The sequence below is a fragment of the Drosophila erecta genome, unplaced genomic scaffold, assembly GCF_003286155.1.
Source record: "Drosophila erecta strain 14021-0224.00,06,07 unplaced genomic scaffold, DereRS2 tig00000000-arrow-pilon, whole genome shotgun sequence".
NCBI lineage: Eukaryota > Metazoa > Arthropoda > Insecta > Diptera > Drosophilidae > Drosophila > Drosophila erecta.
Genome location: NW_020825194.1, coordinates 3,787,710 through 3,809,066, shown reverse-complemented (window position 1 = coordinate 3,809,066; position 21,357 = coordinate 3,787,710). Strand labels below are relative to the sequence as shown.

The 21,357-nt window shown below is 50.1% G+C and overlaps 1 protein-coding gene across 5 annotated transcripts; it reads right to left on the bottom strand.

Moving 5' to 3' along the window:
• Window positions 1-30: 30 nt before the first annotated feature.
• On the bottom strand, window positions 31-20,136 carry LOC6555456 (papilin). 5 transcript variants are annotated; one of them, XM_001981420.3, is made up of 18 exons: window positions 19,351-20,136; window positions 10,921-10,981; window positions 10,682-10,860; window positions 9,494-10,522; window positions 9,129-9,432; window positions 5,503-9,073; window positions 5,260-5,439; window positions 4,816-4,986; window positions 3,664-4,703; window positions 3,417-3,600; window positions 3,164-3,358; window positions 2,911-3,081; window positions 2,077-2,642; window positions 1,862-2,012; window positions 1,185-1,601; window positions 912-1,070; window positions 731-847; window positions 31-672 (listed from the first exon to the last, which is right to left on the bottom strand). In XM_001981420.3, the coding sequence occupies exons 1-18, from the start codon at window positions 19,371-19,373 to the stop codon at window positions 503-505; spliced, it is 8,688 nt and encodes a 2,895-aa protein (XP_001981456.1). In that variant the 5' UTR covers window positions 19,374-20,136; the 3' UTR covers window positions 31-502. The 5 variants fall into 5 exon arrangements, with proteins under 5 accessions (XP_001981456.1, XP_015009208.1, XP_015009207.1 ...); XM_015153722.2 differs by lacking the exon at window positions 4,816-4,986; XM_015153721.2 differs by lacking the exons at window positions 2,911-3,081; window positions 3,164-3,358 and having other exon boundaries at window positions 19,351-20,135.
• Between the last annotated feature and the right edge of the window lie 1,221 nt (window positions 20,137-21,357).

Below are 21,357 nucleotides of genomic sequence, written 5' to 3'. Positions count from 1 at the left end.
AATCGTGTGTGATCCATCCCCCGAATTGAATCTTTTATACATATGCACTCTTTATTAGGTAGTTTTAATTTATTTACAATTATTGGTTTTTAGGCTTAAATGCTTTACTCGTTGCACAGAAATGTCGTAGAAACTAAAAAGTAGAAAGGCAAATTCGTTTTAGCCGCTTTTCTTTCCTCGATTGAATTTAAGGTTACTCGTTATCAAGAATAAATAGGAACACAAACATAAAAAACTAATACTATTTGCTTTTGTCCTGGAAGAGAGTAAAATACTACAATAGAAGTTCGTTCGTTCTTGATCGGTTGGCTATATATATGTTTGTATATATATGGTGGCTATGGCTAAGCAACGATTGGCTTTTTGGTCTCTCTGCTTTTGGAGGATGGGATGTCCGCGAATGTCGATCCAATTATTCTTGTGTAGTGCGTTTAAACTCAATTCAATTCAATACGAAAACTAAACAAAATTACATTACTCGGCTCTATCTCTCTGTGTGGAATTACACCGCATTGGGATGGAGGGGAGGCGCAGCCACCTGGCCCGCCAACGTGCAGGATCGGCAGCAGAACTTGGTGTAGTACTGATTGGAGCAGTATCTGCCCTTGACGATCAGCTTGCAGTTGGCGAAGTACGGATTGTCAACGCACTCGGGCGACACAGGTACCACAGCTGGAAAGATACCCACATTAGTAGAACAAAGACTACGATCTTAATACCCCGAACTCACATTGAATGGACACATTGGCTTCTCCATTGGCATAGGTGTACGCATTGCTGGCCCGGCAAGTGTACCTGCCCGAGTCCGCGGGTGTGACATCACTCAGCACCAGGCGATGTGGTTGGTCTATGATTACGAAAGATTTCGATTTCAATGGATCCCAGATATTATGCTCTAAATTCCCGCTTACGTGTAATTTGAACCCGCTCGTTGTTGTAGAGAGTCACGTCGTCCTTGGTCCAGGTGACATTCGGTTCCGGATAGCCCTGCACGGAGCAGCTCATCACAATGGTGGAACCTGGGGTGTAGCTGTTCTTTGGCTCCAGCGCCAACACGGCATGCACATTAACTGGGAATAATGTAAAGGAGCGGTTAGTTTCCCGGAGCCAGAACATTCCGAGTCAACAAAAACATCCAACACCATGCCAGGCCAGCGGAAACATGCACAAGATGCAGTACTTACCTGTGGGCTCTGGCACATAGGCCGGTCGGGTGGGGCGGTAGGGATAGCTGGGTCGCTGGGTCACCGGACGGGTGGCCGGATTGAGCACGTACTGCATGTACTGCTCCTCACCGGCATTCAATGGTAGGACAGGTCCCACCGCCTTCAGAGTGACGCGCAGCGATACCGGACGCCTCTGGTTGTACACCTCGCAGGTGTAGAGGCCAAGGTCCGACAACTGGATCGAGTTGAAGACCAGTGAGTAGTCGCGGGCCATTAGGTTGTTTTTGAGGCCAAACATCTGTCCGTTGCGCCACCAGCTGACATGCGGCGCCGGGAAGCCACCGGCCGGGCAGCGGATCACCGCCGGGCGGTTCAACTGCACGATCTGGGTAACGTTCTTGTCTCCGTAAATATAGGCGGGCTGACTTACGGCCTCTACCGCCACCAAGTTTCAAGAAAGCAAGTACGGAAAAGCAGGCAACATGCGCAAAGTGTTCAATGGAAAGCAGTTAGTTACATAGCCATCACCAAAGGATATAAGATATCAGTAGTTATTAGCAATAGTCGGCAATCCCTCAATGGGATTATCCTTCATTCATTTCCTACTTAGGTCTATATAAACGGAGATCTCAACATTCATACCATACAGTAAGGACTCCAGGGAACACATTATAAAAAGGGTCTTAGAAACGCACCTGTAACCTGGAGGGCGACCTCACGGCGCACGGGTTCACCCAGACCATTGCTGGCCACGCAGACGTAGGTGCCATCGTCGGTTTGACGCACCTGGACAATGGTCAGATCACCGTTGGCGGTCAGCACATATCGTCCCTTGTTCGTGTTGATCTGTAAGGAACACAGCAATGTATTTCAGGCGGACTTGAAGGAAAAGATGCTCCCAATTGCTTACCACCAAGTTCTTGTGCGACCAGGTGATATTCGGGGCTGGATTGCCAGTGGCGAAGCAGCGCAGCACGGCTATGCCGCCGATGGAAGCCTGGACATCCAGCTCCTGTGCCTCCTTGGGTTCCAGAGCGGTTATGACATCGCCCGGATAGGAGACCACTGGAGCCTGAGTCCTGGGCGGCTGAGTGGGTCGAGCGGGATGCACACACAACTGACCGCAACCGTCGCTGCAGCACTTGTTGTCTCCACGACAGTCCGCATCGGTGTAGCATTCGCGGGCACATTCACTGGCATTGGCCGACAGAGCCGGGCACTCTCCTGGCTTGTATATATCGCGGCACACTGGCGCAAACTGGCGATCGTCGGAACTGGCCACATCGATGGCGCACTGTTGGCCCTCCGGGCAGTTGTAGCCCTCGCACGGATTCTCGCAGATGCACTGCGTGCACTCTGGCTGGGATCGGGCGGCCACACGGCGAACGCCGTATGGACAGCGGAGCTCCTGGCACTCGGCATCGAAGGTGTCGCACGGGTTCTGTCCAATTTCGTTGTCCTGCTTGTTTGGTTCCGCTGCAAGAGACGGGGATTGCGGATCAGCAAGGACAGCTTTCACAGCTTTTACATTCCATTCCCAAGAACCCGTGCAGACTTAAGTCTAGTGAAGGTGCACTAACGCAACTACTACAAATGCTACTTCAAAGTTTCTACAAGAGCAAGCGATTTGGGTGTGGGCAGATTGCAAGGTGCATTTGTGGGTGGGTGGGTGCTTTTTGAGGTGCAGTGAGCTCTGTGGAGCACAGAGCTTTGTGGTGCGTAGGTGGCTGTAGGTGGGGCTTACGTCGGCATTGGTTCGTGCATGCCTCGAAGGATCGGAAGTTGTTCTGGTTGCCGGAGCAGCCGGCGTAAATGAAGGACATACAGTTTCCTACAGCGTCGTCGTAGTACCAACGGCGCTCGTGAATCGAAGGTCCATTGCAGCGACCCGTCGCCACCGGCAGCATGCAGATTTCTACTTACGCAAGATAAGAACCAGTTAGCCCAGCGACTCCATGTTGACCCCCAAGTCGAGACCCGCCCGCTGTATATGTTACCTTTAGCCGAGCCCACTCTCGGTTCACGACCGGCCAGGCAAACTGTCTGGCACTCGAATAGATCGCTGAAACGGTTGCCAGTGCCATCGCATCCACCATAGGTGAACGGTTTGCAAGCCTGGCTCCCTATGTCGAAGTAGTACTTCGTCTGCCAGTTGGTGCACGGACCCGTGGTCACCGGTTCATTGCAAACGTCTGACACAAGAGATTATAGCATCTGAAAGAAGTTCCCAGCCCGGCGCCCCAAACTTACCCACTCCCTTGAACTCTCCGCACTGCCGTTCGCACTGGTCTTGGGTCTCGAAGCGGTTTCCATTGCCACCGCATCCCGTGTAGGTGAAGGCCGTGCAGGCCATGTTCTCGCTGTCGTAGAACCACGCGGTGGTGCGATTTTCACATTCGCCGGCCTCCGGAGGCTCTGCGCACACGGAATAGACCTGAACGGATATTACAGATATTAAAATAAAAGCAAACAAAAATCGAAAGGAGCACAATCTTACCGGCGCTTCAGACTCCACAGCAGGCTGACCTCTGCAGAAGGACAGGCATTCGCTCTGGTACCTAAAGTTGTTGCGATTACCGCGGCATCCGGTGAACTCGAACGTGTGGCATTCTCCGCTTCGCTCATCGTAGTACCAGCGCTGGGAGAGGTCACTGCATCGTCCTCGGACAGGAGGCAGGGCACAGGTGGTCTGGGCTTCGTTGCACTCGTTCTGGCACTCCTCCTCGGTGGCATAGTTGTTTTCATTGCCACCGCAGCCCGTGTAGACGAACTCGTCGCAGAGTCCCTGCTCACTGTTGTAGAACCAGCGGGTCACGTTGTCGTAGCAGTTACCCGACTCGTAGGCCAGGAAGCACTTGGACGTATCGCGCTCCGCGGGATCGACACCGATCCGGTTGTCTATGTTGGGAGAGCAGCGAGTAGAGCACTCATCCTCGGTGGCAAAGCGGTTATCATTGCCGCCACAGCCTCCGTAGTAGAACTGCTGACAGCGACCCTCGGCCTCGTTGTAGTTCCATTGGAGCACCCATTGATCGCACCGTCCCGGTTCAGCAGGCTGACTGCACTGGGCGACACTACGAATTGGATCTGGCTGCCTGGTTGGAGCTGGAGCTCGTGTGGGAATCGGGGCAGGAGGCGCCTGACTAAGGCAACGCTGCTGGCAATCGTTCTCTGTCTCGAAACGATTGCCATTGCCGCCACAGTTGCCATAGTAGAACTGACGGCAAGCGCCAGTCTTCCGATCGAAGTGCCACTTGAGGACCCATTCACTACATTCGCCTGGAGCGGGCTCCTCGTCACAGACGTCCTGTCTGCTGGGCTGTTGCCTGGGGGCGGAGGTGGTAGTTGTGGTTGTGGGTTCGGGCTTGCGGTCGCAACGTGCCAAACATGACTCCTCGGTGGGGAAGCGGTTCTCGTTGCCCCCACAGCCGCCGTAGTAGAACTGGCGACAGGCCTGATCCTTGGTGTCGTAGTACCAGTTGCTAACGTAGTTGGCACACTCGCCCACCTCGGCCGGTATCTCACAGATGTCCTTGGCTAGATGGGTGGGTGAGGGATTGGAATAGTGTCAGTAGGACAGGGGTTTGGGTAGCAGACATCAACAACACATTGAAAGCAGCCTTCGGAGCAGCCAACATTTAAAGCTTACCAACTTGGCGGGGGCAGTGGTCCTCGCAGGACTCCAGGGTCGGGAAGTTGTTCTTGTTGCCACCACAACCAGTGTAGTAGAAGGGCACACAGCGCTTCTCGTTCTCGGAGAAGTGCCACTTGGCCAGCTTTTCACTGCAATCACCGGTTTGCTTAGGAAGCGCACAGCGGTCTGGGGTGGTGGGATGGTGCAGGTGGTTGGTGCAGGAAGAGATTTGGATGCGGGTGCAGATTCGGAATAGGAAGTCGGCATAGCAAGTAACAAGCAATCATGCACATACAATAAAGTAACCAAGCAGTTGTTGGGGAAAAGGAAAGTTTGGGAAGAACATACCGTTAGCCAGGAGAAACCAGGATGCTTAAGCTTAAAATAACCCATTACCCCAAGCATAATATTGCATACAACCAATCCCATTACCACAACATACTAAATCAGATCTCAAACCTTTAAGCACGCCCGGCTGGCGGCAGTTGTAGTTGCAGGCATGTTCCGTGGGGTAGTTGTTCTTGTTGCCCTTGCATCCACCATAGGTGAAGGGTCGGCAAATGTCGGTCTCGTTGTCGTAGTACCAACGGTCGAAGTTTCCGCCACATGGTCCGCTCTCCACAGGCTGTTCACAGGTAGCTGCAGTGGGAGAATACCGATAATCGTAGATGGACCCTGAAGATGGAATAGATGCACACTTACGCAGATTCTCACTGGCAGCACAAGTGCCCTGGCACTGTTCCAAGGTATTGAAGCGGTTATTGGTGCCGTAGCATCCGCCGTACTGGAACTCCTCGCAGCGGTTGCGGTCGGCATCGAAGTACCATTTCTTGGTGAAGCCATCGCAGGGTCCTGCGCTCTTGGGCAGCAGGCAGACGTGCTTGCCGGTGTACTCCTGGCAGGTGTCCCTGCACTCGGCCTCGCTCTCGAAGCGGTTGTCGTTGCCATCGCAGCCACCATACCAGAAGCGGGCGCATCCTCCGTAGGAGGTGTCGAAGTAGTACTTGACGCTGTAGTTGCTGCAAGTGCCGGTCTCCTTGGGCAGGCTGCATGCCTTCTGCGGTGGCTCCGGGACATTCTCGCATCCGCCGAACTTCTCGTCCGTCGCCTTGGTGACTCCATCGGGGCAACAGCCGAACTTGCTCTCCACACAGGTGCAGCCCTCGCCGTTGGGGCCCTTGGCCGGGGTCTTCTCGTCGTCGCAGCACTTGAACTCCGTCTGAGTGCAGTGGCATCCGTGGTGGTGCGGTCCCTTGGCGAAGGTGAGACCGTCCGGACAGCATCCGAACTGGGTGGTCTCGCAAGGGCAGCCCTCGTTCTTGGGTCCCTTGGCGGCAGTGATCTTGTCGGGACAGCAGCCATGCTGGGTCGTCTCGCAGGCGCATCCCTCCTGGTTGTAGCCAGTCGCGGGCGACTTGTTGTCGGGGCAGCAACCATAAGGAGTGTAGTGGCATTCGCAACCCTCGTTGTTGGGTCCACGGGCGGCCAGGATGTTGTCGGGGCAGCAGCCAAAATGAGTGTCCAAGCAGCAACCTTCCTTGTTAGGACCATGGGCCGGAGTCTGGGAATCCGGACAACATCCAAAGCGCTCACGTGTGCAACCAGAGCAACCTTCGCCGTTCGGACCGCTAGCAGGTGTTTGACCATCCGGACAACAACCGTTCTCAGACTCTCCGCAGCCCTTCGCAACTGGTGACGCAAGACCGCATCCCTCGAAATCAGGGCCCTTGGCGGATGTTTCCGCATCGGGACAGCAACCGAATTCGGAGAAGGAGCAGGACATCTGGGATTCTGGCTCAGGTGTCGTCGTGTCTTGACCTGATCCTTCAATGACAGTTGTTGTCTCCTCTGTCGTAATCGTGGGCGGAATAGTGGTGATCTCTGGACATCCCTCATTGTTCTCACCATCGGCGGCGGTAAATTTATCGGGACAGCAGCCAAAGAGAGTCTCAGCGCACTGAGACTTGGGACATCCCTTGTTATTCTTGCCCGTTGCCGGAGACACTCCGTCCAAGCAACAACCGTACTTTGTATCCGCACAGGTCTTTGCAATCGGACAGCCCTCGTCAAAGGGTCCCTTCGGAGTGGACTTGCCATCCGGACAGCAACCATACTTGGACTTAGCGCAGGTACTCTTCTTAGGCTTACACTTGCGAGGCTTGCTCTTAGTAACTTCAGATGCAAAGGAGTAAGGAGTACTGCTCTCCGCATTGTCATCCTGATCACTCGTGCTCCAGATATCACTGGTGGTGCTGTCCAGATCCGTGGACTGGGTGCTGTCTGTGGATACTTCGGATGTGCTTTCAGTGGAGCCTTCGGTAGTGCTTTCCTCCGTTGGACCGCTTTCTGTAGTGTCGCTGGTTCCTCCACTAACAGTACTATCTGTAGATTCAGAAGCATCTGTAGAGGAAGCTTCGGTGGAGGAAACATCTGTCGAGGAACCATCTGTGGAGGAGGATGTATCTGTGGAACCAGATACATCAGTGGAAGCTGAGGAGTCTGTGCTGGTAGAATCAGAAGTAGCATCCGAGCTAGTGGAACTGGACAGGTCTTCGACGGTACTTCCCTCAGTGGTCGAACCATCACTGGCATTAGCTTCAGTACTTTCGGTTGATCCAGAGGAATCCGTGGACAATGTGGTGTCCTCACTTGCGCCTTCAGTAGAGCCATCAGTAGAGGCATCAGAGGAACCATCAGTGGACTCATCGGTTGCTCCATCAGTGGTGTCGTCAGTGCTGTCAGAAGCAATTGTAGTTGCATCTGTGGTTGATCCATCACTGGAAAGTCCTGTGGTTTCGGTTGCTTCTGAGCTGGAAGTGGAAGAAGCACCATCGGTTGAGCTATCCGATGAAGATTCGCTGCTCGAGGTGGCATCTGTGGTTGAGGATGCGTCCAGGGTAGACGATTCTGTTGAATCAGTCGATGATTCAGGGGTCGTTTCAGTTGTCTGATCGGAAGTAGTATCCGTAGAGTCTGTAGAATCTGAAGATGCTGTTGAGTCCGAAGTGGCATCAGAAGTACTGTCTGATGAATTCTCCGTTGTGCTGGACACGCCATCAGTGGATCCCACAGTACTGTCACTAGAATCAGATACGGATGAGGACGAAGCCTCTGTTGATGACTCACTAACGTTTGATGAACTGTCCGAAGAGGCCGTGGAGTCATCTGTGGAACTTGAGGCTTCCGTGGAGCCTTCAGGAGTTGAGTCGGAAGCATTGGTGGACTCTGTAGAATCTGAGGCGTTTGAGACATCGGTCGACTCCGAAGCAGAGGCGTCTGTTGAGCTCGAGACATCAGTGGAGTCATCAGAAACACCTGTGGTTTCGGTGGATGAGTCTGTGGAGTCGCTTGAATCGGAAACTGAGGATGCCGGTGCTTCAGAAGTTGCATCGCTGGAAATACTGGAGCTGGACTCGCTGGAAGTAGAGTCACTGGAGGTGGAGTCGGAATCCGTGGAGCTAGACAAATCAGTGGTTTCTTCGCCATCACCGCTTCCTTCTGTGGAAATGCCGCTGTCGGTGGTTGATTCTGAATCATATCCCGAGCCCTCAAGTGTGGTACTAGTCGACTGAGACTCGTCGTAGGGTGTCGGGCTGTCACTTTGCATAAGTTCTTCCGCCTCGGGTGTAATTTCCGTACTCGGAGTTCCTTCCAGATCGATTACATCTTCGCTCTTTTCATCGTCTGACAACTTATCGCTGATCAACTCAATACCATCTTCATCGCAATCCTCCTCGTCATCCTCGATGGGCTTATCAGTACTGGTCAGAGGTAGTATCTCATCCTCAGTGCAGGCTTCTGCATTACACTTCTCAGATAGAGGTTCGACCTTTTCTTCATCGCAGTTAACCGACTTGGTGCCATTTGAAAGGCAGAGGACCTCACGAACTCGTTCTCCACCACCACAAGGCTTGCTACACTCTCCCCAAGGTCCAGTGAACCATTCGCCTGGGCAAACCTTCTCCTCACCCTCGCATTCCTGTTCTGATTCCGGTTTCGTTTCCTTGTTGCAGCTTGAGTCATCATCTGCTGGAGTCACTGTCTTGCCATCGAACTCCCCGCAAATGACAATGCGGGACTTGACACCTTTTCCGCAAGGAGCAGAGCACTTGCTCCACTCCGAGGAGAACCACTGCGCCTCGCACTTGGGGGACTTGCACGGCCGGGATAGAGTGGGTACCTCTGGTTCACAGAACTTGTCCGGATACACCTTACCTTCCTTGTTGCCACAGATGGCGGTACGTGTTTCGGTATTCTGACCACATGCATTGCACTACAAAACGCAGGAACTCAGTATTTTACGGCATTACAGGTTGTGCCATACTTACACCGCTCCATTGGGAGATTATCCAGTCAACGCCCTCACAAGGCGTCAAGAGGCAGGACTTCTCCGTCTCTGGCTTCTCCTCGACGCAATCTTCTTCGGGCAGGACTCGTTTGTGTCCATTTTCCTCGATGAAGCAGGTCACCTTTCGGGTCTGATTTCCGTCGCCGCAAAGCTTATCACATGGCGTCCAAGGTCCCAGATGATACTTGGGGCAGTTCTTGACATCGCGGTTGCACTCCTGTTTGGTGGCCGGCTTGTTGCCCACCTCCTTTAGGCATACAGCATCTTCTTCAACTGTATGGTCGCTATATTGAAAAAGCCCAGGTTAAATGGTCATATAAACATCGTGGTTCAAGAAGGACTCACCCGGAAGAGGAGATTCGCTCGCATGTGATGCTCCTGTTTTGGAAGCCGTCGGAACCGCAGCCCTTGGAGCACTTGGACCACTCTCCCTCCACCCAGTGTGGTGCACATGGTTCCGTGCCGCAGGCCTGTTCCTCCACAGGCTTGGACTTTTCGTCGCACAGCGATGGGTTGACTTCCGCCAAGGTGATGCGGTTGTTACAGGTGACCTTTCGACTCTGAGTGCCACCGCCGCAGGAGGCACTGCAGGCATTGAACTGGTGATGCGTCCACGTGTGCGTATCCTGCTGCGAGTGACTAAGGCTCTCCGGAATGCTGTACTCGTAGTCGAGGCTGATGTTCTTCTCCTGCACCAGCATGACTATGAAGAGGCTCTCCGAGATGGGACCGCTGCAGGTCAGTTGGTCGGGAGCGGCGAAGCCCATGGGCTTCCGTTGGTAGTTCCACCACGAGTTCGCAAAGAACATGGGGCGTGGGAAGTCGATGCGCCAATCGCCGTTCAGGTAGTAGTGTCCACTGTGGTTCCGGCAGGCCAGGTAATTGCTGGAGGGCACCGTCTCCTCGATTCGAATGTTGGTGGCTCCCTCTGGTAGGAGCAGCAGGTCATTGTAGCCGGGAGCCAGGTCCTTGGTGGTGATGGTGTTGCGAATGGTCTTGCACGTGCTACCATCACCGCCACACTTGCGGCACTTATCCTCCTTGGCATCGCTGCCCAGCATCATGTCACAGCCCACGGGCATGCACTCCCCGTTTACGCAAACATCGAGGTCCTTGTCGTTGCAGCGGGTTCCGTCCACCACCTTCTCCCGCTGACGGTAGTAGAAGCGCTCGCCCTTGGGCATGCAGTTCAGCTCGCAGGGATTGGGCGCATTCGTGTACGGCACCCACTCGTAGAAGACTCCATCGAACTGCTGTCTGTCGAAGCGGGAGCACTGATGCGCCCGGAAGTCCGATTCCTCCTCCGGACAGTCTTGGGTGTTGCAAGAGAAGTAACGGCGACTGCCTCCACTGCAGACTGCCTCGCCACGACGACTGTGGAAGGGATGAGGGGTCAAGAAGGTGTAAAATACTTAAAAGTATTCATATATAGGGAAGGAATAGTCAACATTTTGCTTTTAAGTCTCTATCTCTAATCTATTGTTATATTTGGCACTTTATTGTTTTTCTTTTCGGCTGGACTGATATACTCACTCTCTTCGCAGGCACTCCCGAGTCTGGTAGGACACTCCACCGCCGCAGGTCCTGGAACAGTCCGAGGGTGAGCTCCAGGGTGTCCACTCATCGGGATCGCTACCCTCGCCGCCGGGCGTCACCGAGCTCTCCGGCAGGTACATGTTCGCCCCATATTGTCTTTTTTGTCTGAGTCCAGGCTGGAAAAGGGCTCACAGAATTAGCCGCAAGTCCCATTAGGATCAGCGCAGCATACTTACGAATCTGCTGTGGGAATCATGGATGCCGGCCAGAACAATGAATGCTACCAAGGCAGTTGAGCTGCAAGTGGAGTGCGGAGAAGGTAATTTAATTAAACGCCACCCAGACATAACCTCGCCCAACTTGGCCATTCATTAAAATCATGGGACGGAAGTCACGTGTTGACTTGTTGCATATATATAGTCATGTATATGTAGAGTCCGCCGCATGCCTGTGGACACACGAGTGCTCAGACTCATTAGAGGAGCAACAGGCTGGGTGGCTTACTATGGCTGACTTGGCTGACTGACTGGCTGGCTGGCTGGCGGGGGAGGAACCAACTTCGACTGGGACTTTCTCAAAAGACTTGGGTCTGCGTCCAGCGAAGGGGCACAAACAAACTTTGTGGGGCTTCGCGGCGACAACATGATGAACTTGTTTATGCTCACTGGCCAGAGCAAGCAAACATTGAACTTGTTTTTGCGGCTAAATCTGTGGCGGGATTGTCAGTGGATTGCCCCCAACCATCGGATGGCGAAAAGAATGGGACTTGGTCAAGTAAAATTTGCAATTTCTTCGGTAACATTTTTTTTATTATGCGCCGCGCGCACGGACCATAAATATGCAATGCCACATAAACAAGACATAATTTAGCAGGGCTTCCTGCCGATTTGCCAAAACGAAAAGAACCAGAAAGAAGCGCAGAACCAAGCAAATAATAAGTACCGAAGCCAGGGAGAATATACGATTATGCCGCAGACAATTCGACGCCGCAGAATCTGACTTCTTCGAGGAAGTTGCTCCACGGAGGAGCATGTCGTTGCGCCCCGAGGACAAGTTGCGTGAATATGTCAAAGGCGTTCAATGTTGCAGGCAACGTTTGCTGCACTGCATCCCCATCGCCTTCTTGTTGGGGGCTTGCCAATTTAATTTCTGACGCTGCTGCGTGCGGGGAGCCGCTCGGTTTGTTACGCTTGGACGCCTCCGACTGATGGCGCTCGCCTCCTGGCCTCCTGGTCTGCTGGCCTCCTGGCTGCGAAGGACATGCCTTGGTCTGTGGGTCCTTGGATGCTGGGGTCCTGCCGCAGCAGGCGTGCTGCTTATGACAGCCGAGAGCAGCAGAGGGCTGGGCGCCAAGTGTGGCCATAATTTTTATGCTTCTGTGTTGGCATTTTAATGCAATTTGAGCGCATTTCCCTTTTGAAACCAATGCCAGGACACCTATTGCTTTGGCAAGGACAACGGAAGGCAAATGGCAAACCGACAACGGCACACATTTCACAGTCCATTGAGCAGGGGCGGCGTCGCCCAGTCGCCTCCTTCTCAGTCATTGCGTCATGCAAACAGGACGCCAGGACACTAAGATACCCGCCAAACCAGGACCAGGACCAGAACCAGGACCGGGACCAGCTCCATTAATTGGGCAGTTCCAAGGAAACCGATGAGTTGGCAGAAACCGCAAGTGCGCACTTCTCGATTTCGATTTCAAACGCGTCTGCTGATTACGCAAAATCCTCGGACCCCAGATATTTTGGTTGGTCGGGTGAGTGGATATGGGAATGGGAATAACATTGTTTTTGCCACATGCGGCGGAAGCCACGTGACACTAGCACAAACAGTTGGCACAATCGTCAAATAAGTTACACATGTCATGTGAACCACCGAAATGCCGCCACACAAATGTCAAATAAGTCTGGAGGAAATGCAAAGTTCGTGGGCGGGAACTTTACACAAATACGGTGAACTATACTCGTATGTACCAGATTAATGCCGGATGATGGGCCTTCTCCCAATCCCTGACCCCAATTAGTTTGGTGACCAGGATTTAGTTGGCAGACGAGATCAAAGCTGCGCCTCTAAGAGAGCCAATTATCGGGTCGCAATGCCTTTCTGGCCAGAAATGGTCCCACAATAGCAGTCCATTGTTCATTGTGCGCCGCATTACAAAGGCATTTGGGTTTCGGATAGCGGCTCTAAGCGGTGATAATATTTTAAGGGGCTCTGGCAATCACTGCATAAATGCAGTGAGAGTGCAGGGAAATGCTCCCTTTTCAGCTACACAATTGCAGCCATTATCAGTCAACTTGAACAACTGCAGCATGGATGCAAATCCAGGCCACAGATATAGTCGTACGCTCTCTCCAGACCGAGTAGCTAAAAGATATTCACTCCGCATCCATGCCACAGATATATTCACGATCGTGTAATTGCTTTCAAATGCCTTCCATGCAACAAGTGCATTCTGGCATAGAATGCATAGTACACTGGGAGAAATATATTTATTTTATATGTGATAGCATGAAAGAACCCCCAGAGGAACAGATTGATACTCCTAAGAACTGGCATTTCAAATGCTGAGATACAATTTTCGTTTCAGTGGAGGAGTATTTCAAGAATGTAGGTACTCCAAAAAGAAATGTTTCCATGCAAAGTGTTGCAATGACCATCGTAAATAAACCGCCTGCTAATGAGCCGTAAGAACAACATTATCAGTGGCACTTACTCTATAAGTGCGTGTACTTAGCCGCCAAACTCAAGACCGACAAGAAAATACGGCTAATTTGGGGCCAACCGAATGTAATCTAAATCTGAGAAGCGAACCAAAAAAAATATTACGATTTGTAGCAAGTGGAAATCCAAACAACTGCCGCAAAAACACCCATAAAGTTCGACCAGTTTTCACACCTGACCATCGGGAACTGACGTTAGATTTGTTTACATGACTCATCCGCGAGGCCGAGCCAGTAGAATTCCCCGCACTTCAATCGCAACCACCCACTGGATTCGATTCCTCGCGCCTTTCCCATGCCAATTGATCGGGGAAACAACTAGCTGGAGTTAATCAATTGGCGGTGGGGCATGCAATATGCGAGCTGCATCCATGAGGATTCCGATTCCGATTCCGCAGCTGCCTCTGCCTCAGCAGCTCCCGGGGCCCTTTGATGAAGATGGAATGCCCATGGCCCCAGTTCGCCCAGCTGCAACCGTTTGACTTCTGCTGGCCCCTTTTCGCTTTTTTATGTTGATTGTGAGGAACGAAAGGAATTCGATGTTGCAGGCAACTGATTTAATTGCAGCCAACGGAAAATGCGCATAAGTGCACCCACCTCCTACACAGAGAGAATACTGCACACACTACATTGGAGGAGCGTATAACTAAAATGCATATTATGTGCATAAGCACAAGATACATTCCTCCTGGCCTGTTATTTTCTTCCAACCAATTATTTTCCGGCTCCCTCAAGCCAAGCCCTTTACCCACACAAAATCGATCCAGGCATTAAGTCCTAATCAGCCTCGTTAGTGCGTTTTATTTGGCCGCAAAATACCAGGCAGCAATTATTGCACGGGGATCCACCTCATTAGTCGGAAGGATGCGTGCGAGTGTGTGACACCCGTTTGTTCAAATACAATTACATAGTCATACAATTATCGCAAGACAAGCAGACTCTAATGCAAAGCGCCAAATTGTGGCTGAGGTGTGGCCAGGTAAATGCGATGATGGTGCTCCTGCTGCCGCTGCTGTCGAAGCTCCCATGATGACGACGATGATGATGATGATGTCTCTATGAAGAAGATGTGGGCAGAGGGCTGGTGGAGCGACGACATTTGTTGCAACGGAAGTAAATGTTTGCATTGTTGAAATTTTAATTGCATTTGCATAAAGCAACGCACACAGAGACACAGCGGAGATGGAGATGGCGTTGGAGCGACATCCTCAGCTCTGGCGGGGAATGGAGCCTCCAGCTCCAGTTGTGCCTCTGCCACATTGACAGGCAGCCAAACACTTGCACACAGCACTCAGCCTGGCCGAGCAATTATCAATTTCGAAATTAATTTAACTTAATTGAGTAGTGAAAATAATAAACATACGCCTTTGCCCCCAAGTGTTTGCGAAATGCACAGAGATTATGCAACATTTTGGCAAATTCCGTGCTGCACTGCCACTTTGTTGCAGCAAATGTTGAATGCTGGTGGCTGAGAGGCACAACAAAGTTTGCCCAAATGCCTAATGAAATATTTGCCACGCATTTGGCCAAATGAGCAGAGCAAATGAGTAAACAGAATGCGCATTTAAGCCCAGTTCACCGAGACTGGGCCCGAGAAAAGGGAAAGAGATTTCACTACGCGTTTCACTTGGCCAACTTACTGACCCATAAATTTCCCTCGCTGTCAACGGCGGCGGCCAAATGTTCGACGGGCAAACAAATCTTTATGACCATGTCGCGGGAGCCACCAGAAGCGGCCTCCTCCAGAGAATCAACAGCGCTGTGCAGCTAATTAGAGGCATCATAACGCCGCTGTCGCGACTTCCCAGCCCCACATCCCCACATCTCCACCTCCACCAAGCCCCGCCAGCATTCGCAATTTTCTATTTGCCCAACTCATTCGGCCCGAGATTGCAACAAGCTGCTTGACTTCACTTATGGCTAATAGCACTCGAGATGGGAAACATGGGAAATAGTTTCTAGAGAAACATACACTTTTGCACCTCCTCGAACTTTGAACCCACCACATCCATTGGGGGATTATTAATCAGGCCGCTGTGTAAACATTTTAGCGCCGACTTGCGATAAAGAAAAAAGTAGAAATGCTGCTCACAGGATGCCAAATGAGCTGGCATATTTCAGCACTTAATTAGCGATGAGTAAACTAAGGGAAAAGTAAATAAATGGTGGAATTCTTCAGCAGGCCACGACTATTTTGGGAAGGCTACTTTTAATAGAATATTTAGTTATGTCAGATCATTTGTGCTGCTCAAGCAATTGAATTGCCCATTACTTATGCCAAATAGAAATATCTGTCCGAATTTCAACAGCCTGCTTGCTGGTGGAAATCTAAAAAAAACAATGAACAACTCCCAAATTCAGTTATGTATATACAATAGCCTTCAAATCGAATTGGCTTACAAGCTATCAGGTCGGCCAGTGCCAGTACGACTACCTGACGCATAAAATGTGGAGCAGACATTGATTTATAGCGCAATTACGGGTTAGCTCATCGTTTCAGTACTTGTCAGTGGGTTCCTTACGTCTTGCAGATTCCAGCAAATATTGCAGGTATTTGCTAAACAACCAGACCATCGGAAGTTGAAAAGGGCTGCGTCCCTGACCCCCAGAAAGGGCTAACAGTCGGGTCTGCATTTCGCTTCATTTGCTGTCATCAAGATGCGCATCACGTTTCCCAAGAACACCCAGCAAACCGATCGTCGCCTGTCGTCCGCCAAAACATTTTTATGGGTTTTTATATATTCCCCCTTTTTTGCGCTCTTTTTTGTTGGCTTTTTGGCTGGCGGCGAATATATTTCACTTGTTGATGCTGCCCCTACTTTTCTGGCTTTCTGGTTCTTCAGCCAGAACTTTTTAGGCACATTTTACTGCATGTGACGCATCGGTTGCCGGTTGCCGGTTGCCTCCTGGTTGGATCTGCAAAATTTTTGGATATTTTTGCAGTCATTTGCAGTCATGCCATGGGTTGCTCCTCCGTTTGTATTCTGCTTTCTGTATTTAGTATTTTGTATCTTGTTCTGCCTGTGCAATTTCAGCGGCGGCATATTTTGGGGCATCCTTTTTATCTTCCGCGTTGCCAGGGAGCGACGACCTCATCCGATCGATTCGATTCTGTGTGTTCATACACTCCACTCCACTCGTGTGTGAGTGTGTGTGTTTGGCAGGGCAGGAGTAACAATGGCTCTTAAGCTATTTGCCACTCACACACTTGATTCGGATGGAGGAGCTGGAATAATTAAACGCCACCCAGTCGGCAGTCTTTGCTTAATTAAGCATAAGACATTAAGTCATGGGAAAGCGATGTGCAGATCGGTCGCGAAACCATTAACCATGCCATTGGGGGTCTGATCCCCCCTACACAGCAGATGTGGCAAATGCAGCGTGCAACATCGCCGCCATGAACTTGGGAGGCAACTGAGGCGTGGAATAGGCACGCATTGATCCACAGGATTGCAGCCAGTTGCAAGTGCAACAACAAGGGGTGCGTTTGTTCAACATAATTTGCAGCTCATTTGCCGCATCATTCGATATTCCGGAGAAATCCATACCCACCATCTATACACATTTCCGTGCGTGGATTTTGGTCTTACTGAATTTGCACACTTTCGCGCCAGAGAAGCACCCCTTGGCTAGATCAACATTTGGATTTCTGATTTATTTATAGCCATTAAGGATCAATTATGCAATTTGAGTGTTTACTTTCGACTCGAAACTCGTGTGTGCATGATATTCCGAGTTTCAAGGCAACTGGCACTGCGTGTTTCAGTTCAAAAGCATAGATTTTTGGAAATATACTGTTTATAGTTGCGGCTCTCGCACAGATCACACTCAATAAACAATTTGGCCCAGCAACTATGTATGGGCAATTAGATGGGGTACGTGTTTTTCTTGTTGCATCCATTTTCCTGCTGCCCAGCGGAATTCAGTCTTTTCCGCGGAATATTATACTTAAAACATAACAAACATTGCCAGGTCTGTGTAAAATTTATCAGCATATATAGAGTCTTATATTTAGATTGGGGTTTTTCATTGAGTACACAAGATCTGAGCATCCTAATTTCCACAGAAAGATAAATGGGCATGTTGAAATTTGTTGGCTCTTCTAAAGAGCGAATCGAAAATCTCCAACAGCGTCAACTGGAGTCAAGTTCAAAGATGTCACGAGCCACAGATTTTCGCTTAATGTAATGTATATTTTGCCCACTTAATGGCCACACACAGGCGAGATACAACCTACAAGATACTCGGTTACTGATTTACCGAGTGCGTTAAGACGTTTAGTTTGTGCCATTAAACTACAGACATAATGATGGCCATAGGTATGTTGACCCGTTTGGGGGCTTGGATTTTGGGTTTGGGCCAGCCAAATGATCAGATACCCTACTCGAGACGATTTTCAAGCAACTCAAGTTCTCAAGAACTTTTCCATTAATTCAACTAAAAACATTCGAAAACTGAGGCAGGAAAAACTATGATATGATTTCCTGTGAATTGTGATTAGCGGCCACATGTCCCCAAACTCTGGCCAACATGGGTCATGTGGTGCCCAGATTTTCATGGCGAGATCTATAGTTTTTCCTACTTTCCGGCAGTTGACAGAGATAGAGATTTTTCGCTTTCAAGTGGACAACGCACAATTTTCGCGAAAAACTCTAAAGAACTTGACGAATGGATGCGCTAACTGCCAGTTGGCCGAGGAACAAGTTTCTGGGCTTTTATGTGACGGTGTCGGACTTTATGACTCTGGCCAAAAATAAAACGCACGCAACGCTTGTGGTCAGCGAAGAACCGCCTCGGGTGGAGATTGTGGCCAAGATAGGGATGTCCAGCATGTGCGTGAGATCGCTGGACTCATGGCAGCCATGGAGTCAACTTTGAACCGACCTCCGCAAGTTGCTCTGCAAGTATCTGCTGGTCTGTCCGAGCATCTCACCTTGTTTTCCCTACTTCTTTTTTTGGGCAGGGAGGAGAGCACTTCAAAGCGCACGCACTTCACCTACGAACGCAACTCTTTGGGATAAATATTTACATTTCCATTTGAAAATTTGATTTGATTTCTTCGTTTCTTTTCCCAGGGGAGGGGTTCGAATCGCACACACATTTCGGTGGAGAAACAGAAACAGAAACAGAAAGACCTGTCGATGAGTTGCAGGTGAGGTAATGGCACAATTTCTGGACCAATGGGTGGAGAACCACCGATCTGGCTGTTTGAAGTATGATCGTGGTGCCGGAAATTGAGATGTTAAAAGCGAAATTGATTGTGGTTTGGAACTGGAATTGAAATTGGCCCCGTCCGAGCAAATTAGCTTAACTATACGTCGTTTAATTGATTTACTTTCATTTAGAATCCCTTGAAAAGGATACGCAAGTCACACCATTAGGGCCATAACTTTTAATACAACTTCCAGAGCTTAATTGCTAATGGAAACAGTTTTGCAGGACGCAGGACCAAGGACGAACAGCAGCAATCAGGACACACACAAATACAAACTGAAGCACATTAGGGAGGGCTTTGAAATCGCTTTGAAAAATGTTGCAATTTTCATTAACAAACTTCAATTAAGTTGGCAATGTAATTTGGCATGCAAACAAAATGCTGGCCAGGATAATGGCAGTCGCGCACAGTGTCAACATCGAGGAACAGGAGCAGGAACAGGAGCACCGCCTGTTGCACAGCGAGCACGTAGCCAGGATACGCCCACATCCCAATCCACATCCGCACATGTGGCAGGACAGCTGGGCGGGGGGCAGGATGAGGACTCTGGCGAGGAGGAGACCCGTGTCAAGTGTTTGCCCATGTAGTTCAAACGGAATTAAAATTCCAATTGACACAGTAATTTGCTAGCGACACAAAGGGAATCAATTTCAGGGATTGCAGTGCCGCATCCGTCGCGTTTGGATGGATATGGATACATGGATACATGTTTGTCGGATGCTTACCACAGCCGCCTCGATAAATCCATTTTGTGGCTCCTTGCTGGCAGGACAGCACAATAAACGTCGCCTCACTTTTCGCGTTTCTCACCCACTTGGATATGTATATATATGCTATATACCTATTTAATTTTTTTTCTTTCTGTATCGTTCCTTGTCCCTGCAGAGTGGCTAACACTTGAGTGGAGCACCACTTCAGTTTTAATTATCTGGCACGGAGTTGTCACTTGAAATCAGAATCCACTTGGCACTTTGCGCCTGCGCATTGCCGCAGGATATATCCGGTCGATCGATCGCGCACTATCCTAAGAGTCGAAGTCGAAGTCGAAGTATCCGCCTCGATTCGGCACACATCCGCAGGGTTTGACGGCACGCCAGCAACTGATCGAGTCGCTCGCAGGCGATCGCTCTAGTTCTGTGCCACCAAAGCCGCAGCAGAGCAAAAGCAAAAGCAGCAAAGCAAAAGCAGCAAAGCAAGAGCAGAAAGCAAGAGCACAGCAGCGGATCGGAAGCAGCAGCCCGATAATCGTGGCACCCAAGCTATATAGCTGTTGCCATAGACATAGCTTCTGTTCGGCTCTGTTCTGCAGTGATAGCGCCACAAAGGACGGCTTCCGCCCCTTCTAATCTCGCGCACCCAAACTGAAGTGGTCTCTAGTTGAGTCAATGCATGTATGTGGCATAGCACCCATTCTTGTCGCTAGGGCTTCTTGTGGTATATGTATATAAATCCACTCAGTTAATGCACGCTGCATTAGTGATCCTTCGCCAACCGGCCCCCACTAGAGACTAAAGTCGACTCGGGTTCGCTGCTTTTTGCAGTCTTTGTAACAACTGGTTCCCCGGCGACTCGCACTGATCTTTATGCGTTGCACGTGTGTGAGGGGCGATACTACGATACGATACGATCCGCTCCAATCCGATCCGATCCGATCCGTCGCGAAGTTGGCAAGTGATTTACTGGCCCTGCCCTCCACATGCTGCACCGCCTGTCAAGATCAAGCGGCGGTACTAATGAGCCGCCGCTGCCAACACATGTGGACATCCTTTGGCCAGTGATCCTGGACTCGTCATAGCCCCGAATGCATCTCAATTTCACTCTAATTGCAACTGGCAAACACATGTGCGATGTGTTTACTCTGATTTGCTCGCCCATTTCACAGACAAATTTAGGCATCCGTTCTGCTGTGGGATAAATTGCAGTCTGGCATTGCAAGAGCGTCATTGGTGCAGCATATTCGGTGCAGTTATTCGCGGCATCGATTTCATGAAATTTGACGAATTCATTCATGAAATTCGCACATCTAGAAAAAAGCAGAGCCTGAACGATAATTTCCGCATTCCGCTGAGCTCGGGGTTCTATATATAGATTATTACTACACAATCTCAACCGAGACTTAAGTTTCCGCCGAAAAAATACGAGGCCCGATATTGTGGAGCCAAAAAAATTTGTGGGAACTCAACTTAAATGGAACATCATATAATATATAATCAGACTTTCATGTAAATTTAAATTTTTCGAATACATGGCAACAGCCACAAAAGGGATAAGGATTTGGAGTTTTACAAGAATGGAATTCTATACTTATACTAATCACCAAACATTTGGATACTTCCGAGTTCTTTTTCGGAACTTGGATACTGACAGAATAATTATAATACTATTGGAACAAGGAGGAAGCTTTTCAACCACAAGTCATATTTCTGCCAAAAATAGTAGAACACGCTGATTAACGAATTTAAACCGAAATCATGTGCGGGTATGCAAGTCCTTGAGCATGATTATATAAGACTGAAGTTACATTTATTTTTACACACCGCCTTATCAGCACCCAAGCAGGGAAAGTCGCCTCCAGTTAGCTAATAAGTCGCAGAAATGAATTATCCACATTTCAAGGCGAACTAGCGACTGGCGATATAGGGAACGCGCTCGATATTATATAAATTCGCAAGCATTCGCATAATGTATGCTAAGAGGCGCGGGCTTGATATAAAAAGCATCCATTCATGAAT